At 40.4% G+C, this 22323-nt stretch overlaps 1 protein-coding gene across 4 annotated transcripts in view; it reads left to right on the forward strand.

Moving 5' to 3' along the window:
• The window catches only part of MAP3K5 (mitogen-activated protein kinase kinase kinase 5), an 89886-nt gene that overhangs the window by 38589 nt on the left and 28974 nt on the right, over positions 1 to 22323 (forward strand). For all 4 annotated transcript variants that reach the window (XR_014509825.1, XR_014509826.1, XM_083434779.1 and 1 more), the window contains exons 7-12: positions 3643 to 3813; positions 8026 to 8138; positions 9736 to 9895; positions 14380 to 14533; positions 15328 to 15435; positions 18964 to 19013. Coding sequence is in view for 2 of the 4 variants with exons in the window: in XM_083434779.1 (XP_083290905.1) it covers positions 3643 to 3813; positions 8026 to 8138; positions 9736 to 9895; positions 14380 to 14533; positions 15328 to 15435; positions 18964 to 19013 (756 nt within the window). In the remaining 2 variants the exon portion in view is untranslated. The remainder of the gene's footprint in view (positions 1 to 3642; positions 3814 to 8025; positions 8139 to 9735; positions 9896 to 14379; positions 14534 to 15327; positions 15436 to 18963; positions 19014 to 22323) is intronic.

Here is a 22323-nt window from a genome sequence, read left to right on the forward strand (position 1 = left end):
GTCTGATGCAAAACATTTGTTGGAATGTCTCTACATTGAAAACTATTTTTCCTGCACTTTTTGGCTTGCATCTACTTTTATAGCTCAAACTGGTGCCTCCCCATTCTTTTGCCTTTGCATCAGCCATGATTCCCTCCTTGGAGGGAGAGAATACCTGGCTACTGGTATCCATTTCCTAGTAGCCTCCAAATTAGACTGAAGTATGTGGGGTTTCCTCTGAAGACATTTCAGAAACTTCAGTTCAAAACAGAGATGCTTGACTATTAATTGGGAATGGCTGTGGGAAATAGTTGTTTTGAAAAATGAGAGCACTTGCTGCTATTCAGTTACCAAGCACAGTCAAAGGTTCTGTTGCCTTTAAAAGCTCAAAACAGCTTAGGACCCAGATACCTCTAAAAGACTATTTTCCCCCACCTGAGCTGACCGAACAATCCTCATCAATGACCCTTCCTTGAGTCCTTCCACTCTTCTGAAGCTGAGCTGGTGGTGACTGTTGTGTGCTGTGCCCTCAGTTGTCCTGTGTGGAGGTGGAATGCCTTTCCTATGAGTCTCACTTGGCACTGAATCTGATGTCCTTCTGACACCAGGCAATGATTTACCCAGACCTTCCAGCATGTCGTTGAAGCTGGTTTAAACTGAAGGGGTTTTTTTTACTGATTCTGCTGGGTTTATGCTTGTATTTGTTGGGTTGGTTTTAATGTTGCATTCTACTGTGCATGATACTGTTGTTGTTTTTTATTGTTGTGAAACAGTCTTGGGAATTGTTTTATTCACCTTGCAAATTTTGTAAAATGAAGGGAAGCATATAAATATTTTAGGTAAATAAATATTGTCACTAGAGGCTAGCATCCTTGTGACGAGTGCCAATGTTTAGACCATCTCTTGTTTGCAAGACATCTGGTGATGTGCATATATGAAATGTCTTATCTGGATCACGAAATAAAGCACAATGTAAGCCCCAATTCACTGCTTTGCTACATAATGCAGTAGTCTATGATTCTCGTTCTTTATGTTGATTGCTACCATTAGAAATAATGTTTCCCCTAAACTCCAACACCCCTACTTTTTCTTTCCTGGAATAAGTTAGACCTCAGCTGACCCTGGTCCCTCCCTCTCTCCTTCAATTTCTTTTGATCTGCATTGTAGTGGGACCTGACACTGATTTCAGTTACATTTGGGGGAAGCTCGTTGGACCAGGATTTGAAACCTTCTGCCATATATAACATACAAGCTGCTATGGTTATATGCCCTAGCATAACCCTGCAGAGAGGTTATTATCAGTGGGGCAAGCTCAGAACTGGGCAGCAAAATGTTGGGCTACAGTGCAGCCAACACTCCATTTGCAATGCCGCCACTGTCTTCTGGCAGCTGCCAGTTTATTTCACACAGTGATATCTGTGGTGGCTTGGGAAATAGGTGGGACAAAACAGCTTCTGTTAGGAAGTGGCAGCAGATAACAAGAAGCAGAGGGCAACTCATGGGGCTCTGAACTTTAGCTTTCTTTCTTATCAGATTTGGAAGCTTTGCACCTGGACAAATTTGGCCTTCCTCTGGAATTCCTTTCACTATCTAGCAACAAAGGTGTGCTTAGCATGGCATAGAATATACAAGGCATTCTGTCCCTGCATAAGAATATGCAGGGGCAACTATTTGGTTTTTTAAAATATTATTTTAAAAATATTATTTTAAAAAGGGACATTGAACATTTCCTGGCTTTGAATGGGTATAAGGAGGACAAGGCTTGCATTTGAGCTGCCTTTGTCAACTTAGTGCCTTGCGAGCAGAGGCTAATGGGACTTGTAGGCCAAAACATCTGGAGGGCACCAGCTTGGTGAAGGTTCAACTGAAAAAGGGCAGAAAAGATTTCATGGAAGAAGGTTGTTTTGAAGTGGAGTATGGAATAGGATGAGTTGTGTGTGTGTGTCACTGGGCAAGCAAAGATGACACAGTGGAAGTGGATAGGCCAGTTCCCAAGGTCAACTGAAATGATACTTGGCAATCTCTTTTCTTTTGACTAGTAATGTGTTCATATTGTAAGGAAGTTCTAGCTGTAATCTGTGAGCCATGATAGCTTTCACAGGCTTTGTGATAGTTGTAGTTATGGCACAATATGTTTAAACTTTTCATCATCATAAAGAAATGCACAGAAAGTTCACCTTTGTTGTAATCTTGAACGGAAAGTGTGTGGGTACCAGTTTAAGTTTTGAATATCTCATAGCGATAAAATGTAAAATACTTTAGGCAACTTGAGGTAGGAGTGAGGCTCGTTCTTCTAATGTTTCAGCTTGAAACAATGCATTATTCCTTTGGCAAATAATGGGGTGGAAGCAGAATCATGTGAGTCTACTGCTCAGAGCAAATCCACTTGGAACAAAGTGTCATATCCAGTTTTGGGACTTGTGCCTTTCATGTTTGATAAGCAGAGAGCAAAGTGGCAACCGGGAAGTAAGCAGGTGAGAAAAATTACACTGCAAAAATCTGGAGCAAATGCTGCCACCACTTAATCAGCATTTTACAAAATGGTTACATAACATATGTGACATGAAATGGACTCTGTATTAAGTGAATCTTTAGCCTCTTATAGCCATGTTAAATTTCTCATATCAGCCAGCTTTCTAGATGGAAAGTTGAGGACAAAACAGAGATAAGATATAGTTGGAATGATGTGGAGAAAGTCTAATTAATTTGGTGATTTTTGCCTCTTTGGGCATTCTTTATTTGTTCATTATTTTACAAAGCTGCAAAGCATAGAAAGGCACTCTTGAATGCCTCCTCCATTGTGTTGCTAGGGAAATATGGAGAGGGCTGCTTACCCAGGGATGCTTCAAATGTGACTAATTTCCTGCACGTATAGCTTCTGTGTAGAACAGCTATACAAACAAGGTCTAGATTACCATGTGTGACAATTGTACATGGGATTATTTTTTAGCATATAAACACACTGTACAAGCAGCAAAAGAAATCCATATTTGAGAGTCGATGGCTTGTTTGTGTGCTTTTTCCTACTTGGAAATGCTGTATGCTGGAATCGGTTGCATTAGAAGCAATTCTGCATCTCAAAGAAACTTGCATTAATTTGAGGTCAGCCAAGGAATGAATGTTTCTGATGATCATGAGAACATGGAATGGGAAGACCTTCAAAAAGTGGTCAGTGCAAGAATGGATTCTCCCTGCACTGACCAATCAGCAAGTAGTTTTATTTTTAGGTTTCCTACTTGAGAGCAACAAACTATTTTTTTAAGTCAAAAGGCCTCAACTGACTGTGACAGATTATGAGATCCATTTCCTGTTGCTACCTTTATTGCAACCCATTATGTTAAAACTCCAGATGAAAATCATACTGCAAAGAGAAACTATTCTGTAATATCTGAACAGAGAGTTTACTAAAATGTTCCCTGTTTCATATGCATTATGTCATACTGCCAGATGCCTACAGTACAATTTTCTGTGAAGAGCAAAAGGAGAAGGTTATTTTCATTCAATTTAATGAGACAGCTATCTTTTCTCCCTGCCTTGCCCCCCAGCTCTATTCAAATTCTAGCCATGCCAAAAGAATGCAAAGTGTTCAGATATCAGGACAACAGAGAATTATGACAAATTCAAATGTTTGTATTCTTTTTCTTATATATTAAAAAAACCCAGGCGAAATCTTCCTGGAGACAGACAGAAAGCTCTAGATATTATGATACCTCTAGTGGAACATGAGAGTCAAGTACCTTCTGATATGTACTGCCTTGTGGGACGGATCTACAAAGATATGTTTCTGGATTCTGGATTTACAGATACAGAAAGTAGAGACCAAGGCACCTTATGGTAAGTAGCACCATGTTACACGTCCACATAATTTTAACAAAAACACTCCAGCTGACAACAGGAGTTGGAAATGGGCTCCTTTTTTTCTATTTCTACAAACTCGTGGCTACATAAAATTAATTAGTAATCTAGTGAATAAATATGATTCCAGTTAGGCTGGATGTCGTAGGATAGGGGCCAACTCTTCCACTGCCAGAAGTTTTGTTTCATTATTTTTTCTTGCCCATTGAAGCATGCTTGATGAGTCCATGTGGCTAATCTTCCTATCTTCTCTCATGATCTGCTTGTTTCCAAGTTGAGGACAAGAGTGAACGCTGCTAGGTGATAGACTTTCTATTAATATCAACACAGCGATGACAAGTTAATTATTAGCTGTCAGATTTTTCTCAGCCACGTTGCTGCTATAATGCTGACAGGGTAGATCAGGCAAGATGGTTTTCTTCCTCTTGTTAGCTTGGCTAACAAATCTCTAGCTAGTCTGGGTGTGGGCCCAAAGCTGTCAGCTGGTTGGGTTCAGCTTGTGCCAGTTTCCAGTAGATGACTATAGCCAAGCAGGCATAACCAAAAAGCAGCCTATAGCAGAGAGAGAGAAGAGGGTTAGAGGACAGATATTAGAAGTTGAAGAGAGTGACTTGTTAGCAACAAGCTTCCAGCATAGTACTAGGAGTTCTGCTAAAAATGTTTAGAGCTGTTAAGTCATTAAATTGACCTTGTATAATGAATGTTTAGTTCCTTGTATACATGGTGTAACAAGGCTGACATGCTGGTGCAGTTTTATTTTGTTTACATTGAGTTTTTATTATTGTACTGGGCAGACATTTTATATGCTGTAGTAATATAAAGGTTTGGCTTTAGCATTTAATGTATTACAGTATATTTTGTATTGTTTCCATATGCATTATTAAAGGAGATTCTGTCGCACACTAAAGAAAACTTCCACCTAGACAGATTCTTCTAAAAGCCAGATATAAAAAGCTATTCAATTTTTATTAATTTTATTAATTTTAAATAAATTCTGAGACTGTGACTGGAAATAAAGTCTGTCACCTTGAAGGGCTTTTACTTGCCAGCTGCATTTGTACATAATGCTAAACCATGATTTTAGCACTATATGTACAAACTGAAACAAGCCCAAGCAAAGTCTTGGGCTTCCTCTTTCCTTCCACGCACCTGGAAATCTCTATCTCAGTTAGTAGTTACATGCAGATAAGATACTATGGTGCTTCACAACCTCTGGTTAACTAAGGTAAAGGTAAAGGTAAATGACCCCTGGACGGTTAAGTCCAGTCAAAGGCAACTATGCGGTTGCGGTGCTCATCTCGCTTTCAGACTGAGGGAGCCGGTGTTTGTCCACAGACAGCTTTTTGGGTCATGTGGCCAGCATGACTAAACCACTTCTGGCGCAGCGGAACACCGTGACGGAAACCAGAGTGCATGGAAATGCCATTTACCTTCCTATCACATTGGTACCTATTCATCTACTTGCACTGGTGTGCTTTCAAACTGCTAAGTTGGCAGGAGCAACAGGAACTCACCCCATTGTGCGGATTCGAACCACCAACCTTCTGATTGGGAAGCCCAAGAGGCTCAGTGGTTTAGACCACAGCGCCACCCACATCCCTGGTTAACTAAACAAACTATCTTCATAATATCTTTTTTGGCTTCTTTTGAAACTGGCCAGGGTTTGTGATAAACCATGATCCTTGGTCCCCAAACAAATACAAGATTAGTGGAAACTGAAAATAACTGCTGGTGACGTCCTTCTCCTGGCCATGTGGCGGGAGGAGGAGAGGGCATGTGCTCATGCATGTGTAGCACCAAACCATGGTTTAGCATTGCATTGGAATCCAGCTGCAGTGTGATAGCAAGCAATATGATCCCTCATGCCATTCAGAGGCAACAGAGTCCCAAGACTGTGGCTAAACCACAGGATTCATGTTGTACTCTCAAGTTGTTCCCCGGAGGCATGTTTGTGAACTGATGACCCATGAAGTAATGAAGCAGTGAGGAAACCTCTTATCTTACATTTCTACCACCCACCATGAGGAAGTTTCTGGAAACATCTGCACATAGAGATAGCTCAAAGTGGCACACATAATCGGGGAGAACCATTTAGTGTGGTCTCACCCTGATCACATAGAAAGTTTCTGTAGTTGCTGGCAGTAGCATACCTTGCAAATCGTCTAAACATGGCAGGACTGGCAAGTCTCTATGGCAGAGCCATCTTGTTCCTTTCCCAGCGTATCAGGCTTCTACTCAGGGTGATGGGGAAGGTCTCAGCTTACGTAGCTCAAATGGGTGGGTTATAACAGTGGCAACAGCAGAAACTGTGCCAGTAGCATTTAGGGTATTTGAAGAGCCCTTCTGCTTGAGTTCTGGAGGTAAGATGGTGGTGATTCCTGTACCCATTTGATTCCTAACTTCTTGCCTAATGCAGGTTCTTTAGCTGTACTTTTCCCTTCCTGTCCCTCCTCTGAAAGCAGCTGTTGGACTTAACTGGGCAAAGGCTGGATGAGCACAGGGAATGCAATAAACAGTCACCTTTAACCTTGTTTTGTGGTCTTTAGACAGGGTTCAGGCAGAGAGTTCTGGGCATGCTTTCACTGTGCTGTTTTGTTTTCCATACAAACACGATTTTTGCCTTCCTCCATGTAACTCCGCCACTGCCTATTTACAGTAAATTCATTTTAAAAGTCGTGGAAAGTGGGAAGTGGTGTGTCTGGTAAATATAGGCTGCCGCTTGCCTTCCTTTTGTGTGTGCACTTTGGATGAACAGAAAATGCTTGTTTGGATTGGGTTTAGTCTCTCATGCATTTTTGCCCTGCTTAGCAACATACCACATTTTAAGAGATCCAAGGAATCTTACAAATTTAAGGAATTAATTGTTATTCAGTGCCAAGTTAGTGCATTCTGAGTAGAAGGATTAACTCCAGTTTATTTGGTGGACTTTTCTCTTTTCTGTTGTAAAGTTGCCAGGAAAATGTATAGCAGCAATGAAATTATGTGTCTGCCAAACATGTTAATTATTAGTGAGGGAGGGAAGGATTTCTTTTTTGGAAATCAACATTGTGTTAGTTTGAATGTCCTTCCTCATTTTGTCATGCCTGACTGTACTGCAAAATGAAGAGAGGCAATAAAATGAGTTAAACTGGGTTGGAAGGACCAGTGCTCTGACCACTGATCTGCTGTGGGTTCCTTTGTCTTTTGTTTGAAAAGTTGCTGTGAGAGAGGATAACTGAAAATAGAGACGCTTTTTCCTTCTCGCTCCAGTCCCTTCCAACACATCTTTTCAAACAATAAAGACCTGCCCAGCTACATTGACACATGCTTAAGGGGCGTGCGTAAATGGACCCTAAGAGTGTAAGTTGTGAGCTGGATGTCCCTGCAGTTAAAGCCTCTTCAGATGAATTCATTAAGTACATAGGAAGCTTCCTTATATGGAATCAGACTCATGGTCTATCTAGCTCAGTATTGGCTACTCTGCCAGGCAGCATTTTTCTAGGTCTCCAGGCAGAGGCCTCTCCCTGCCCTACCTGGAGATGATGGGGCTTTCGTTATGCTCTACCACTGAGCTACAGCACTTCCGAGTCTGTGGGCAAGCTCCTCTTCCCGCAGCCTTTGTCTGCCTGAGATGCCTTGCCAGGATTGTTTTATTGTGAAGCACTTTGAGCACTTGAGATGAATTCTACAAATAAGCAGTGGGTGTTGACATTATTAAATATGTATTTGAAAACTCTTCCATCTTTCGTTCTAGTTTAGTATACTGCATAGCGCTGTACTGATTAGCCTACTGTCGCAGGATCACTGAATATAAACAAGAGAAGGAGAACTTCATGACAACAATATTAATCTCTAATGAGGGGGCATAAATCATAATTCTAGCATAAATGCCATAAGGAATTTTAATGCCAGTGTTCAGAAATAGTTCTTCGTGCAAAACAGCAAAGCTGTTAACCAGCTATATATTTTTCACAAGTGAATAAACACAAGAATCTGAAGAAAACAGTAGGAGGGTGCTGTAAATGTTGACTTCTTAAAATAACCATGCTGCCTGGATGGAAAATTATAAGCAGAATATTTTTGTGCTTGAACGGGTTGGTCAGGCTGAACAAACTGAAGAGCGGCACTTAGAGTACCAAATATGTATATAATAGTCCCTTTGTACGTCTTATGTTTTATATATCTATATCTATAACTTGTTTGTTCTCCTAGGTTCAAGAAGGCATTTGAGTCAGAACCAACATTACAGTCGGGGATTAATTATGCAGTCCTTCTCTTGGCCGCTGGTCACCAGTTTGATACCTCATTTGAGCTACGGAAAGTTGGTAATTATAGCCTGTTGATGCACAGGCAAATAAAATTCAGTGACAGCATTTTCACCACCCTCTCTTTTACAGGAAACAATCTGATGAATGCATTCAGAGTTCTTTGTTAGTTAGTAATTCTGCACTTCGGCTAAGTTTTCCATTAAAAAGGTATACCTTTGAGCCACTGCATGGATCCTGCCCGTTGCAATTATCTTGCCTAAGTTCAATTTTCTGGGTTAAATGTCTCTCTTGCAGAGTCAGTAATGAAAAGAGCTTTTTATGGTGACTCAGTGATATTGTTGGATAAATTATGAATACTGATTAGTAAACCCTGCTAGTTCTAGTCTATGAATAATCTAATAACGAACTTCATTGGCTCTCTAGGACTAAGGTTTGTCCTAGTGAGGATCCTGCAAGCCGTTGTTTCCCCCATTGGTTGTTCTTATTGAGCTACATATTATCTTACACTTCCTCTAAATGTGGAATTAGTTGTAATAGTTATTTACTATAACATTTCCTTTCCCCTGAAACCTAAGGGTCCTAGGGTTAATGCATGGCATTATCAAGAGTCTGTTATAGCAGACTAATATTCTAAATGGCTACAGTGCAGCTGCAAAAGCAATTATGGTTAGATTGCTTGTATGATTATTATGGTTAGATTGTTGTTTCGTAACTGATATTTCAGCCTTTGCCAACATAATGCCTTTCACATGTTTTAGACTACAACTCCCATCAGCTCCAGCCAGCATGGCCAGTGATCAGGGACGATGGGAGTTATAGTCCAAAATATCTGAAGGGCACATGCTTTAAATGACATTTCGGGTTGTTATTTGTGAGCCACTTTCTGCACGATCGCTTTCAAAAGTGGGTTCTAAATATGACAACAAATCTTATTTATTTTTGCAGGGCTCCGAATGAAGTCTCTCTGAGCTAAATTAAGCTTGCTTAGTAGCAGTGTTTTGTGGATTGTTCTGTGGATATGAGTTTCCTTAACCTTCACTGTATCTATTTTGAAATGTCTCTGAGGCTTACAGAACAAACACAAGATCTGACTAAGTAATACTCAGAACAGACCTATTGAAACCAGGGGATTAAGATTAGTTGTGGTTTTCTTGATCTCAGTGGGTCTATTCTATATTAGTGGGTCACAGTCCCTTGAATTAAAAAATGGGGAGGTGCAAAGAATAGGTGAAGAAATGCCGGAATTATTCAGTGGATCAGTGTTCAAAACTCTGGGTAGCCATTGGCTAGGAGATGGGTAGGGTTTGAAGAGCCTACAATATGTCCTCATCTCTTAAAGCATGCACTCTTGGGATGATTAGGTTGTCTGCCGTCCCAGTCACCATATGTGTTAGTGGTGCTGGTCTAGAATCCAGTGAAGCTACCAGTTAAATGCTCGCTTTCTATTATCTTGTCATATTGAGAAACTGGATTGCAGTTAAGCAAGAGAGAAGCAGAAGGAGAAGGAAGACTGGTTTATAAATCAGAGCATCGTATTGTGGGTGATTACGCAAGTTTAGGACCACCAATTTCAACGGAGCTTAAGTGTGCATTAACTTGAGTTTTTGTTTGCGGTGCAGTCTTACGGAGAATTTTTTCTGTATTATTTCTCTAGGAGTAAAGATAAGCAGCCTGCTTGGGAAAAAAGGAAACTTGGAAAAATTGCAGAGTTACTGGGAAGTCGGATTTTTCCTGGGAGCTAGTGTTCTGGCAAATGATCACACAAGAGTGATACAGGCTTCAGAGAAACTTTTCAAATTGAAGACGCCAGCGTGGTACGGCTCTTGTATGATCCGTGTGCATTGAATCAAAGTACTCAAAGTACTCTAGCATCTGTTCTGATCTGAATATTCTGGGGGGAGGGGGAAATTAGTGTAAATATAAATGGCAATATTTTCCATTCCCAGATTTTTGAATATGGACTCAGCAACTATGTGGTGTGTTTTTTAAATTACTCCTATTTTATCCTCACAAAACCCTGTGAGGTAGGCCCAGCTGACCAGCCCAAGATCACCCAGTAAACATCATGGGTGGGGCTTTCTAACCATTACACCAATTGCCTCTTAAGGTTGGGCTCTTAGCATTCTTGCGGGAGGCCAAGTCATCAAGCAAAAACCGCCCCCTTTCTATACAAACAATTCCATAGCAAGGTGACCCCACATTCCATATAAACAGAATCTCTTGCAGTAGTTGGTAATAACTGCTCAGAAAATTTTAGTCACGTTATCTTAAAAAATAGATTCCCCAATACATTCAGTCAGCCCATGTAAACAATTTACAGACAGTTGCAGTACTGTATTCAGCAATGCTCTCCATCCAGAATGATAGCTAAAGCCAATTACGTTGCTAGTTTCACCCCCTTCTTTTTAAACTCTTTTATTAGCTCAAAATGGTTCTGGCTTTCAGTCAATAAAATAGCAATTACACATTGAAATCAAGTTGCTTCATTTTCTACTTAACAGTGTAGCCTCCACTTGATATTGTGGCCAGGGCCAGATTAGTGGATGGATGAGACATTATTTGCTTTCCAAAATGTAAGAGGCAGCAGTGTTGTCGTTCTTTAGAGCCTCTCCGGACTCACAAATGTCAGCCATTTGGTTGCTTCAGGGATGAGGAAGCTGGCTTGACGTTGCTAGGCAACAAAAACCCCTCAGCCAATTTCAGATCAAATTGGGGGGAAGGTGGGTCTCTGGGGATGTAAGAGGTCACAGGGACCTGAAGGACTGGGAAATGGAAGGTGTGGAAATGTACATGAAGTTAGCTCCTTTAATCAGGACATGCATGCACTTGTTCTGTGTTTACATGTACAGAAAAGTGTAGATTCCAACTTCATGTATTTATGCAGGCCTGTGTATGTTTAATTCCCCACTGACTTCATTCGGACTTAGATGGAAGTAAGTGTCCATAAGCCTGCAGCCTTATTTGGTGATAACTAGTTTTCTCAACATCCTTTTCCTGGTTGTCTAAACGTTATTGAACCTAGACCTAGGAACCCATTTAAATTAGCGCCTTCTCTGGTTAATGTGGATGACATTCAGTGTGCTCCAAGCTATAAGAGTCTAGGTAAAACTCAACCACTGAATTCCATGGGCTAAAATGAGATTTGAACCAAGGGATTTCAAGTCCACAGACCACACAACTTATTAGTTTGGGTAGCAGATGCTGTTCATTTATTTATTTTTGTGTGGCTAACCCTTCAATCATAAAATGGCCTATTAGTGACACCACTGTATTTTCCCCTTTGCCTTGTACAAACAATAAGAACTTGAGAAGAGCCTGCTGGTTCAGGCCAAAAACCCATCTAGTCCAGCTTCCTGTCTTCACAGTGCCAACCAGATGCCTATGGGAAGCCTCATTGGTACAGTTTAGGTCCCTGCTGAAATCTCTCCCAGGGAGACAGGTGAACTTCCTAAAGTTCTCTCTGGGTTGGCTTTGGGGTTCTCTGACTTTCCCAGGAGAAAGGTTTTATGAACCAATCCAAGCTCGCTCTCCCTTACACCTTCAGAAATCCCTTTCCTTATATTGACTGCTGCACAGGAGTCATTGTGGAATCCTTGGGTGAAACTGTCTCCCAGAGTTCCCTTCAGAATTGCACGCTGTTAGGCAGCACTGTGGGGTGGATGGAGAGGATGTGTGTGTGTGTGTGTGTGTGTGCTTTTCATACTACTGTTCTGTGCTGCCACCAATATTATGGGGGTAAGTGTATTTGGAGGTGCTTTGGCACGGGACTCCTTTGGGGGATTGTAGATGTTGACAGAGACGAGCAATTTGAGAGGGGAATACTTCTCTGGCTTGATTTTTTTATCTAAGTTGGAGAATCTTTGGGAAAGATTCCACTTTGAGGTAAGTTTTATCAGCCCACAGTGTTCTCTCTCCCCCCCCCCCCCATCACGCCTGGCTAGGGATAACTTCACAGGCACCTCTAATTCAAAGTGCTTAGCTTCGGCTAGAACATGCCCAATAAGTACAGTTCTTCTGTTAAGACACAAACTAGATGTATAATGTGAATGTGTATTTGCTATATATTCCTATGGCTACACTTTTTGTGTAAAGTAGCTTTGGGAGATGGGTCATTTAGAGTAAATAAGCAGTTGTTGGGGGGGGGCGTATTTTAGCCTTTCTCCACTCACCATTTTCCTGCCCCTCGTCATGCTTGCCCCAAGCTGCTTTCTCCACTCCATACATGCAATTATGAGAGGGGAAACCAAATTCATTTTCCCCTGCTTGATTATTATTTGTTATCTGCTGCTCTGGTTTTATTTTGATGATTTTAAATATATTTTTATATGAGCTGTCTGTCACAGAAAGGCAGAATATAGATGTTTTGATAAATAAAAATGTGTATAACGAGGTCCTTGTAACCTCTTTTATAACAGAAAGGTGGAACATACCTGTTTTAGTAAATAAAAAATGTGGGCAGTGAGACCATAATGCCTGTTTTATAAGGAGCAGCTAGTACGTACTGTCTTATTTAGCGACTATGGTGAAAAGCTCCTGCTGACCTTTAGCTGTATGTCTTGCCATAGCGTGGCATCAAGATGATGCCATAGAGATAATGTTGGCAGTGTCAGTATTAAGATAAGATTTGTGGAAGACAAATATCATTTATCTAATCCTCGCAGAATATATGATTCCGTACTTTTAAATGAAGGAGGGAGGAGAGATTGTGTATGCATCCATCACGGAACAGCTGCAGCATTTTCTGACACATTAGTGACAATCAGTTTAGCAGAGGCCTGTTTCTTGAAAGTGCAGTTAAAGCACACAGTCACTCACCAACACACTCAGTGTTTTAAAAGACCTGAACTGAACATTCAAAGATGATGCAGTAAAGAACAGTCACAGCAGGCTAAAGCAATGCCTTCCCACCTTGGGTGGGATCAGAGTTTCCCAAACTTGGGTCTCCAGCTGTTTTTGGACTACAGCTCCCATCATCCCTAGCTAGCAGTACTAGTGGTCAGGGATGATAGGAACAGTAGTCCAAAAGCAATTGGAAACCCTGGGTGGGATAGAATCCCAATATGTGACGGAGCCCAATCAAAATGTATCTGAAATAGGTACAAGCAATTTCTTAGGCATGGTGGTGTATGTTTATTGTTGCAGGGTTTTGTAATTTGTGTATTCTATAATAGAACCACACCCATGTACAGGTGCTATTTCTAGCTACTGCAGATATGTTTGTGACACCAGAAGTTTTTAATTAGGACAATTTGCAAGATTTATTGTCAGTGACACAAGCTGCCCATGGCATATGTGCTGAATGTTGTTGTACCTTGTCATCAGCATGACTATATTATAAACCTATAATTTAGTTTGACACTGGACCATCTTAGTGATGAGAAATAGAGAGCAGGCAAGTACATCTGAGTTTTACAAAGACATGCATTTGAAAATACAGAATTGTAAAGCCCAGTTTGTCCATAAAAAGTATTATCTCACATTCCATGTGTCTACAAGCAGCTTTTGGGGGTAAATATAAGGAGTTGATTTAGCGTGAGTCAGACTATTGTTCCGTCTAATCCAATGCTATAAATGATCTGACTGATCTCAGGCAGATGTTCTGTCCCTAAGCCCACAACCTGAGATCCTTTCAACAGGAGGTGCCAGAATTTGAAGTTGCAAAGCTTGTTCTCTATTACCCAGCTATAGTACAGATGCACTCATTCTGTCGAATGAGTCCTGCAAAGCCACACATATCCCAAATTAATGGTTGCTTCACATGCTGTGGAAATAGCAGTAAACACCTGTTTAGCTGTGGTGCATTCTGAATTCGGAGTTATCTTTTTTTCTCTTACTTGATTCATACACACTGAAGGAACTATGATTGGCCCTGGGTGTACATGCAATAAGCTTGGATCTCCTAAGTCTTGGAGAACTCTCTGGGTACTCTTGTAATTTTTGTAGATCTCTAGAATATGTTTGTTTCTTGTCCATCTGCAGATCAGAAAGGGATCCTAGCAGGCCAGCACGGTGTGTACTGTTCTCATGAACCAAGAAAAGAGTCTGCATGATTTTCTTGTTGCACTTTGTGCCTATATTTGTGTGTTTGGTTTTGTGCATTCTTTTTCTAGACTAGTGCAACAATGCCAGATAAAGCTTTGTGCAGACATGCCCATGTTTCTCATCTTTCAGTATAGCTGATAAGAGAGTCTCTCAACTTGGCAATGTGATGTGCAGATAAATGTGATAAAGCATATAGTGGTTATAATGAATTGGAAATAGCTACAGACTTGTTTCGTTTTTTCTTGGTTGCTCCTAGGTACCTCAAGTCCATTGTGGAGACTATTTTGATATATCAGCACTTTAAGAAACTGAATCCAGAACAGCAAGTAGCAAAACATGAACTTGTGGACTTTTGGATGGACTTTCTGGTTGAGGCCACAAAGTCAGACGTCTCTGTAGTTAGATTTCCTGTGAGTGTGTTTTGAACTCTTCCAATTAATTTTTAACCATTTCAATTTCCTGTTTGTCCTGCCATGTGATTCTTGAGGGGCAGGGAAGCATTTTTAATTTGGAAAGCAATAAACTTTGAACAGCAAGATGAGTTGATCTGAATAATTATGAAGGTGCCTTGCTTCTCCTGGTGGCACAAACTGCTACATCCTTGATGAGTTTCTGTTGCCACATAAAGACATTTTTTATTCACTCAGGCTTCTGGTGGATCTGGTGTATGGATTTTTACATGTTCAAGTCTGATTCTGTAGGTTTTACTCATAAAAAGAAAATAAAAATTAAATATTGCTAGTGGATCCTAACTTAAGGAAGTTCACAAAAGGAAAGTTTGGTGTCCCTTCTTCTCCTCCCAAAGACTTTCGGAGGGCCTGGAGTTTTTAATAACATGGAGTGAGATTGCAGGTGGCTGATCTGCAAATCAGGCTTGGACTAAGGAAATTTGTGAAATTGGCAAGTGCTGCTTCTTCAGCAAAACATCTTTTTCTCACATTTTTGCATGTAAGAACCAAAAAACAAAAGTAAAGTAGAATATTCTTCAAAATTGAAAGCTGGAAGACATTCAGTAAATTATTTAGCTAACAAAATGCAAAACTGCTTATGGCAAACAGTAAAAGTTTGTCTTTTGCGCAGTTTGTCCTTGCCTCCAAGAGCTAAACTGAGAAGTGTCAGTACTTAATTTTATAATTTTATGGGGGTATTTTGAAGAAATGTAGTAACTGTTTAGCAATGTTCTATGTATTTTTTCTGTTCAAAGGTTTTAATATTAGAGCCTACGAAAATCTACCAGCCTTCTTACCTGTCCATTAATAGTGAGGCTGAAGAGAAGACAGTCTCTATCTGGCATGTTATGCCTGATGATAAGGTAAGCTGCTACCACACCACTTTTACAGCAATAAACCATTGACTCCTCTGTGCAGCTTATATCCTGTAACTGCTGACTGCTTGATCGAAGGAGTTTAAAGGAAATTGGGAGACGTTTGTGGAAACGAGAGAGGATTTAGAGCCTTTCATGTTTGAGAGATTGAAACACAGAACAGCCAAAGCAGCCCAAGGGTGAGGAAGTAATGAATATTGGGAACAAAAGGGAGTATTAAGCATGGCATGTCCATACAGGCTACAGGTCTGGAGCTGAAGGGTACAGAGCATGAGAAACAACTCTTCAGACTTCACCATCAAAATAAGGTTGTTTCCTAAGTGCTCCATGTATAGGCTGCCATTTGTGGCAGATAGAGTGACTTGCCTGTTTGAGAAATGTTCATAATTGGTAATCAGGAATCTGAAGAAACAAGAAGCTGAAAACCTTCTGGATATAAAAGGCAGACTTCTCCCTTTATACCTCTGGAGAATCTTGTGTTGTGACTCTGGCCTAAAGAGATGCGGAAAATAAAATTATGGAAGACCAGGTTGGTACCTTGAGGTGTACTTACAAGAGCTTCTTTACAAATTGTGGTTTTACAGAATATATCTAAACATATAGAATGCATGTGTGAGAAGCAGGTGTTTAAAAGCAGATATATCCTATAGGTATACTCATCAGGGAACCAGGAGTTGTTGCTGCTTGCTTTTGCTTTCAATGGTAGCAAGCTCAGCTTCACTGCTGCGTGATGTATAAAGTGGTCCTAAGTGGCTGATAGTAGGAACTGGAGGCAGCAAGCAAAAGTTATAGAGAGAAAACTGGAGGTGTAAATAGAATGGGTTGAGGGAAAGTTGGAAACAGGAAAAGTTATTTTCCAGATAACATCTCAAATACTTCATACCCATAAGATGTTATTTCTTCTCTATTTTGCTTCCACTACAGAAGAATGTAGCAGAGAAGTTTTCCTGGCATTGGCTGCTTTTTGTAGCAATTTATTGGAAAGTTTTTTTTTTATTTTGTTCATCTTTTTTATTGCAACAGTACATGGAAAACTTGAGGTGATCACTCTGTGATGTTTTCACGTTTAGTTCTGGAGTAAAGGTAGCAGCAATCTTGAAACGAAGAGCAGTAAATTCTTGAGTAGGTGTACTCAGCTTTCATAATCAATCATAGAATCTTAGTTGGAAGGGGCCCAAGGGTCATCTAGTCCAACCCCCTGCAATGCCAGAATCTCAGCTAAAGCATCAGTGACAGATAGTTTCCAGACCCTTGATCATCTTGGTTGCCCTCCTTTGCACACATTCCAGCTTGTCAACATCCTTCTTAATTTGTGGTGCCCAGAAATGGACACAGTATTCCGGGTGTGGTCTGACAAAGGCAGAATAGAGTGGTACAATTACTTTCCCAATTACACCCAGCGTGGTGTAGTGGTTAAGAGTGGTAGTCTCGTAATCTGGGGAACCGGGTTAGCGTCTCCGCTCCTCCACATGCAGCTGCTGGGTGACCTTGGGCCAGTCACACTTCTTTGAAGTCTCTCAGCCCCACTCACCTCACAGAGTGTTTGTTGTGGGGGAGGAAGGGAAAGGAGAATGTTAGCTGCTTTGAGACTCCTGAAGGGGAGTGAAAGGCAGGATTTCAAATCCAAACTCTTCTCTTCTTCTTCTTCTTCCCTTGATCTGGACACTATGCTTCTGTTGATGTAGCATGGAATAGCGACAGGTTTTTTTTCTTTTCTGTCTTTTCTGCTGCATCAAACATATCTGTTGAATATAAACCAACACAATCTCTTAAGACATTAGAGACATGACCATTTGTCTGTTCTGGTAGAGTAAATCTGGATACCATATGTAAGAATATACTCAAGTATCACATGTACATTAACAGTGAATTAATAACTCATTTTAAGCTAGTGGGTTGCCTTTGTTAGCTTTATGAAGGCAAAACATGGTAGAATATTGCTGTTTATATCTATTTCATTTAATCTGCTTAGAAGCAAGCCATTTCCCCCTTGCAGTAGTTGGACTTTAACGTCATTCAGCCAGTCTAGATTGCTTAAGTAAGAATCCATGTCAGAGAAGCATACAGAACTTGAACTGCACACTGGTTTAGTTTCTACTAGGTCAGCGGTTGCTTCATTTCACCGTATGACACATCTGTATCGTTATTTGTGTTATTACATGTAGCAAAAATCATTTCTAGCAAGCTCCCCAAGTTACCACAAGTTGAACAGTGTTAAACATCTGGCTGATTCCATAAACATCACATCACATTTGTAATAATGACCATTGAGTGCATAATGTGGAAATTCTTGTTTCTGTTCCTTATCTTACTCATGTTTTCCACAACCCCGTGCATCAATTTACTGTTATTCCCATTTTGTGGATTTGGAAGTAGGACTTCAGGAGCACTTATTTGTCCAAGTATGTTCATGGCTGGAGAGGTATCTGAATGTAGGCCTAAGGTCCAGGGTCACTCTGTCCTCTGGATTACACTGACGTCCTAACTCTTCATGACTCATTCCCTGGATTCCATCATAGCTGGGAAGTCTCACTCTGAATATTCAATTGACGTGGAGAGGACTTGCTGACTTTTCCTGGCTGTTAAAAAACTCTGCATAACTCCGAATTGTTTTGATAGCATGAAACTTTCTGGCTCTGAACTTTAGCTACAGTAAAAGGTAGCAGCTGGAATTGATATTGCTACTGCTCTCAGTAGTGCCTTAGCCTGGACACTTGGGTCTCTCATGTTGGCTGCTGAAGCAGTTTTCCAATTGCCTTTTCTATTATTAACCAAAGAACAGATGTCAGAATTAGACAGTCCCCATAAAATGTTTACTCCAATGGATTGAAAATTTGGCAGAATCGCCAGGAATTCACCAGCCTGAGAACATAACAGCATAAACAAAGAGGTCACATGAATCAAAGAGAAACTAGGATTTTTGAAGGGTTGGGAATGTATTGGGCTTGTGGCTGTGGTTTTGTATGTGTGTTAGATTGTTTTAAGTTAGAAATGAGAAATGGAAATGTTCTTACAGCTTAACCCCTTCATTTACATACAGGTTTTTTCCAGCATAGTGGCCGTGAATTGATGTATGAATTTAACATGAAAAAGGCATGTTTGGAGAGAGATTTTATTGAGTTGTTTTGAAGGATGTAATACACACTGGTTCCCATAGCACAGGGTGAAGACTGGGTAAAATAACAGATTTTGTTTCAGAGGTTCAGTGAAGGAAACATAGTACTAGGATTATTTGTATCTTTGCAGGTTTCTGTGCGCACATGCACTGTGTTTTTATTTCTACGTTGTTATGAAGGTGATGTGTACAGTTACAAAAGGGCCAACACAGTGGGGGGGAAATAACCTGCAAACATTATTTTGTAAGTTATAGACTAACAGCTGTTGTATGCTGCTTCTTTTTTAAATGAATAATTTTTATTGTTTGATCATAAACGTGTACAAATTAACACATTTGTATGTATGTATGTACAGCTATATGCGCAAGAACGGTAATTTTTGTTGACTTCTTCATTACAGAAAGGCATTCATGAATGGAACTTCAGTGCTGACTCTATAAGAGGAGTAAGGTAAAGTTATTTATTTATTTGTGATACCTATGACATTTCCTCTGTAGCCGTTATTTAATTAATTAATTTTTATGTCATCCATCCAAAGATCGCTGGGTGGTTTACAGCAGAAAAATATAAAACGAGAACACAAAATACACAGCAGCAGCAGCAGCAGCAGCAAAACCAATAACCCCCTCACAAACATATTTAAAAGGCTAAACATAAACAAAATCTTTAAAAATGGGTGTCAGAACTGTGGGGGAAATCCTCAAAATGTGCATGAAGCAGTTTTTGAATTCCTGTCTTGTATGACTGACATACATACATACATACATACATACATACATACATAATGTTTAATCTTGCCCAGAGGCTCCACATGACCTTTCCCCATACAAATATTCTAGTCCATAAATTATCTTCCTCTCATAATTCAAGCAGTTATTATATATTGGCAGTACATTTATCTCTTCATAAATGTTTGCTGGCAACACCTTATATATATGGGGGCTGCCCAGTTCTATGCATGTTTACACAGAATCAAGTCATGCTGTATTAGTGGAGCCTACACCCAGGTAGCCATGCATAGGAATGCAGTCTGAACTTCACAGGTTAACATAATTCCAAAGCCAGGTTTCCCAGACTCATCTCAACACACCGCCCACCATGCAGCATTGCTCTCTGCTGCATTGTGCCAATAAGAAATGTGGTGACGAAGTTTCCATTTAGTACATATGCGGACAGGGGCCTAATTGTTTCTCGCTTGTTGCTTCCATCTACTAGTATTAGGAGAGAGGCAGTGATATAAACACATTTAGTACCTTGATAGCTGGTGAAATACATGTTATAGGATCCTCTGGAGTAGCAGTACCAAGACCACAAAATGTCATGTAAGAACCATAAATAGGTGCAGAATATAGAAAGAAAGTATATGGGAAGGCAGCCTGGACACTTGGGAGAGAGAATTTGTTGCATGTTTGAATGCTTCTGCTACCAAAAATGACATCTTGGTAATGAAAAAGCATATTAGGGAGAGGACTATAGTGAACATTATTCCTGCCCTTCTAGCTTTCATTGTTCAAGAAGGGTGTTTCATAGAATCATAGAGTTGGAAGAGACCACAAGGGCCATCGAGTCCAACCCCCTGCCAAGCAGGAAACACCATCAGAGCACTCCTGACATATGGTTGTCAAGCCTCTGCTTAAAGACCTCCAAAGAAGGAGACTCCACCACACTCCTTGGCAGCAAATTCCACTGTCGAACAGCTCTTACTGTCAGGAAGTTCTTCCTAATGTTTAGGTGGAATCTTCTTTCTTGTAGTTTGGCTCCATTGCTCCATGTCCGCTTCTCTGGAGCAGCAGAAAACAACCTTTCTCCCTCCTCTATATGACATCCTTTTATATATTTGAACATGGCTATCATATCACCCCTTAACCTCCTCTTCTCCAGTTTCCTCTGCAAGGAAGCATTCAAACACATAGGCTTTACATGCAGCCTAAAGTAGTACAGTCTAAACTTGGTTCTGCTGAAATAATCTTCTTTAAAAGGAGTGTTGAAATCAGATTGTATAATCCATGGTTACTAGAATTTCTTCCTTCAGAATGAAGGGTGTCATTAAAGAAATCTAGGCCTACAACAGTGAGTGCTGAACAAGTGTATGTAATTCTGTCATGTTTGAGTGGTTTTTCTTCAGCCCCCCCCCCCCCCCCCCCGTTCATTAGTAGGGTTTTATGTAGGGCTTGTCTGCACAGGAGCTTCCTGTAGACAGGTTTGATGAGCTGTTGTTAAACTTGAAATACAGGAAAGAGTACATGTTGCTGACTGCAGCAGTTTGATGGGTCTGCACTGTATCAGGTGGGCTTACTTCGTAGTGGTGGTCTTCTGAGGGCACTTGCAGAAGGCATGGCGTGGTGCCCTTCCATAGCACCAAAGTGGAAGATTTATAAATTTCTCTCAAGTCTCCTGACACTGGCTAACCATGTAGGGAATGGCAGTTCAATGAGAAAGGAGCCACCAAGATACATACTGAAAGGAAAAGAGGCACATCACATCTCCACATTGCAGATCTTCAATATTTCCAATTCTAGACAACATTGTAAGGGCTGTTCTTGAACAAATAAAGATTAGCGCCTTCTTACCTCAACTGCTGCATTAAAATAATGCAGTGGTTTTTGTAATGGGTGAGTTTTGACCATGGAGATGATTAGACCCTAGTATCTTGGATATGCAGTGTCTCATTTTCCTCATTACTTTATTTGAGATTTAACTTTTAGTTAAATTCTCAAAAAAAACCCCAACAACCCCAAACTCTTGGTGGTGGGGAGAATGATTCTCATTGTTAATTAACTTAGAAAATAACTGGTTAAAAGAAATCCCAAAACTCAGAGGTAGAAAATCATTTTAATCCAGAGAGATAGTTAGATTTAAATCAATCAGGCAAGCTAACCATGCTGCTAAATTAATTAATTTTGATGGAACTTAAGTGCGACCAACATATTTTGGACAAGGAGTCATTGAATATGAGGTACAGAGGAGGGAGAAAAGTTTTACATTTGTTGTATCCTTTGGAGTCAGCTATGCTCCCATCTCCCTAGGAAGTTTAAGGAACATAGCACTTTTTACCGTTTACTCCACTCCTTTCCAAATATGTGAAAGGGCTATGGCTCAGAAGGTCCCAGATTCAGTCCCTGGCATCTCCAGGTAGGTTTGGAAATGTCTTGCTTGAAATCATGGAGAGCTGCTGTCAGTCAGTGTTTACATTGCTGAGCCAGGTGGAGAGGCAGTCTCACTTGGTATAGATAACTTCCTCTGTTTCTGTGAGTTTCCTAGAATAACTATGTAACAGCAGTTTTTGAGTGGTGGCGCTTTTACTACTTTAAGAACAACAAAATGTCTTATACGGTTGTGCTAGGGTGCCCCCTGATGGCTCTTTCCATTTCATTATAAATTAAGAAATAGAATCTGGTAGGAAATAAATGGTGCCTGGCCTTCATTCTGAATAGAAACTCTTGGCTCAAACTCTTTTAAGGGTCTAGTCTCCATGGAAAGAACAGATGAGCAAACAGACAAGGATCCTGCAAGCAGAAGTACAGAATAGGAATTGTCTCAACAGAAAGATATAAAATGCAAATGGACTGTACTTATATTCTGTTGGTGGGCTTTTACTCTGCTAGACGTCTACATTAGCTTATGCAGCACATGTCAGAAAGAGGTATTTTCCTCATAAGTGTTTATTTCTGGTAAGATAAATAAGTTAGCCTACTCCTCAAATTGTTTGTTACAGGGAATAGCCGTCCCAAAATGTCCCTGTTGCAAAAATAATTGTTAA

Source organism: Podarcis tiliguerta (assembly GCF_965153285.1).
Source record: "Podarcis tiliguerta genome assembly, chromosome: 3".
Classification (NCBI taxonomy): domain Eukaryota; kingdom Metazoa; phylum Chordata; class Lepidosauria; order Squamata; family Lacertidae; genus Podarcis; species Podarcis tiliguerta.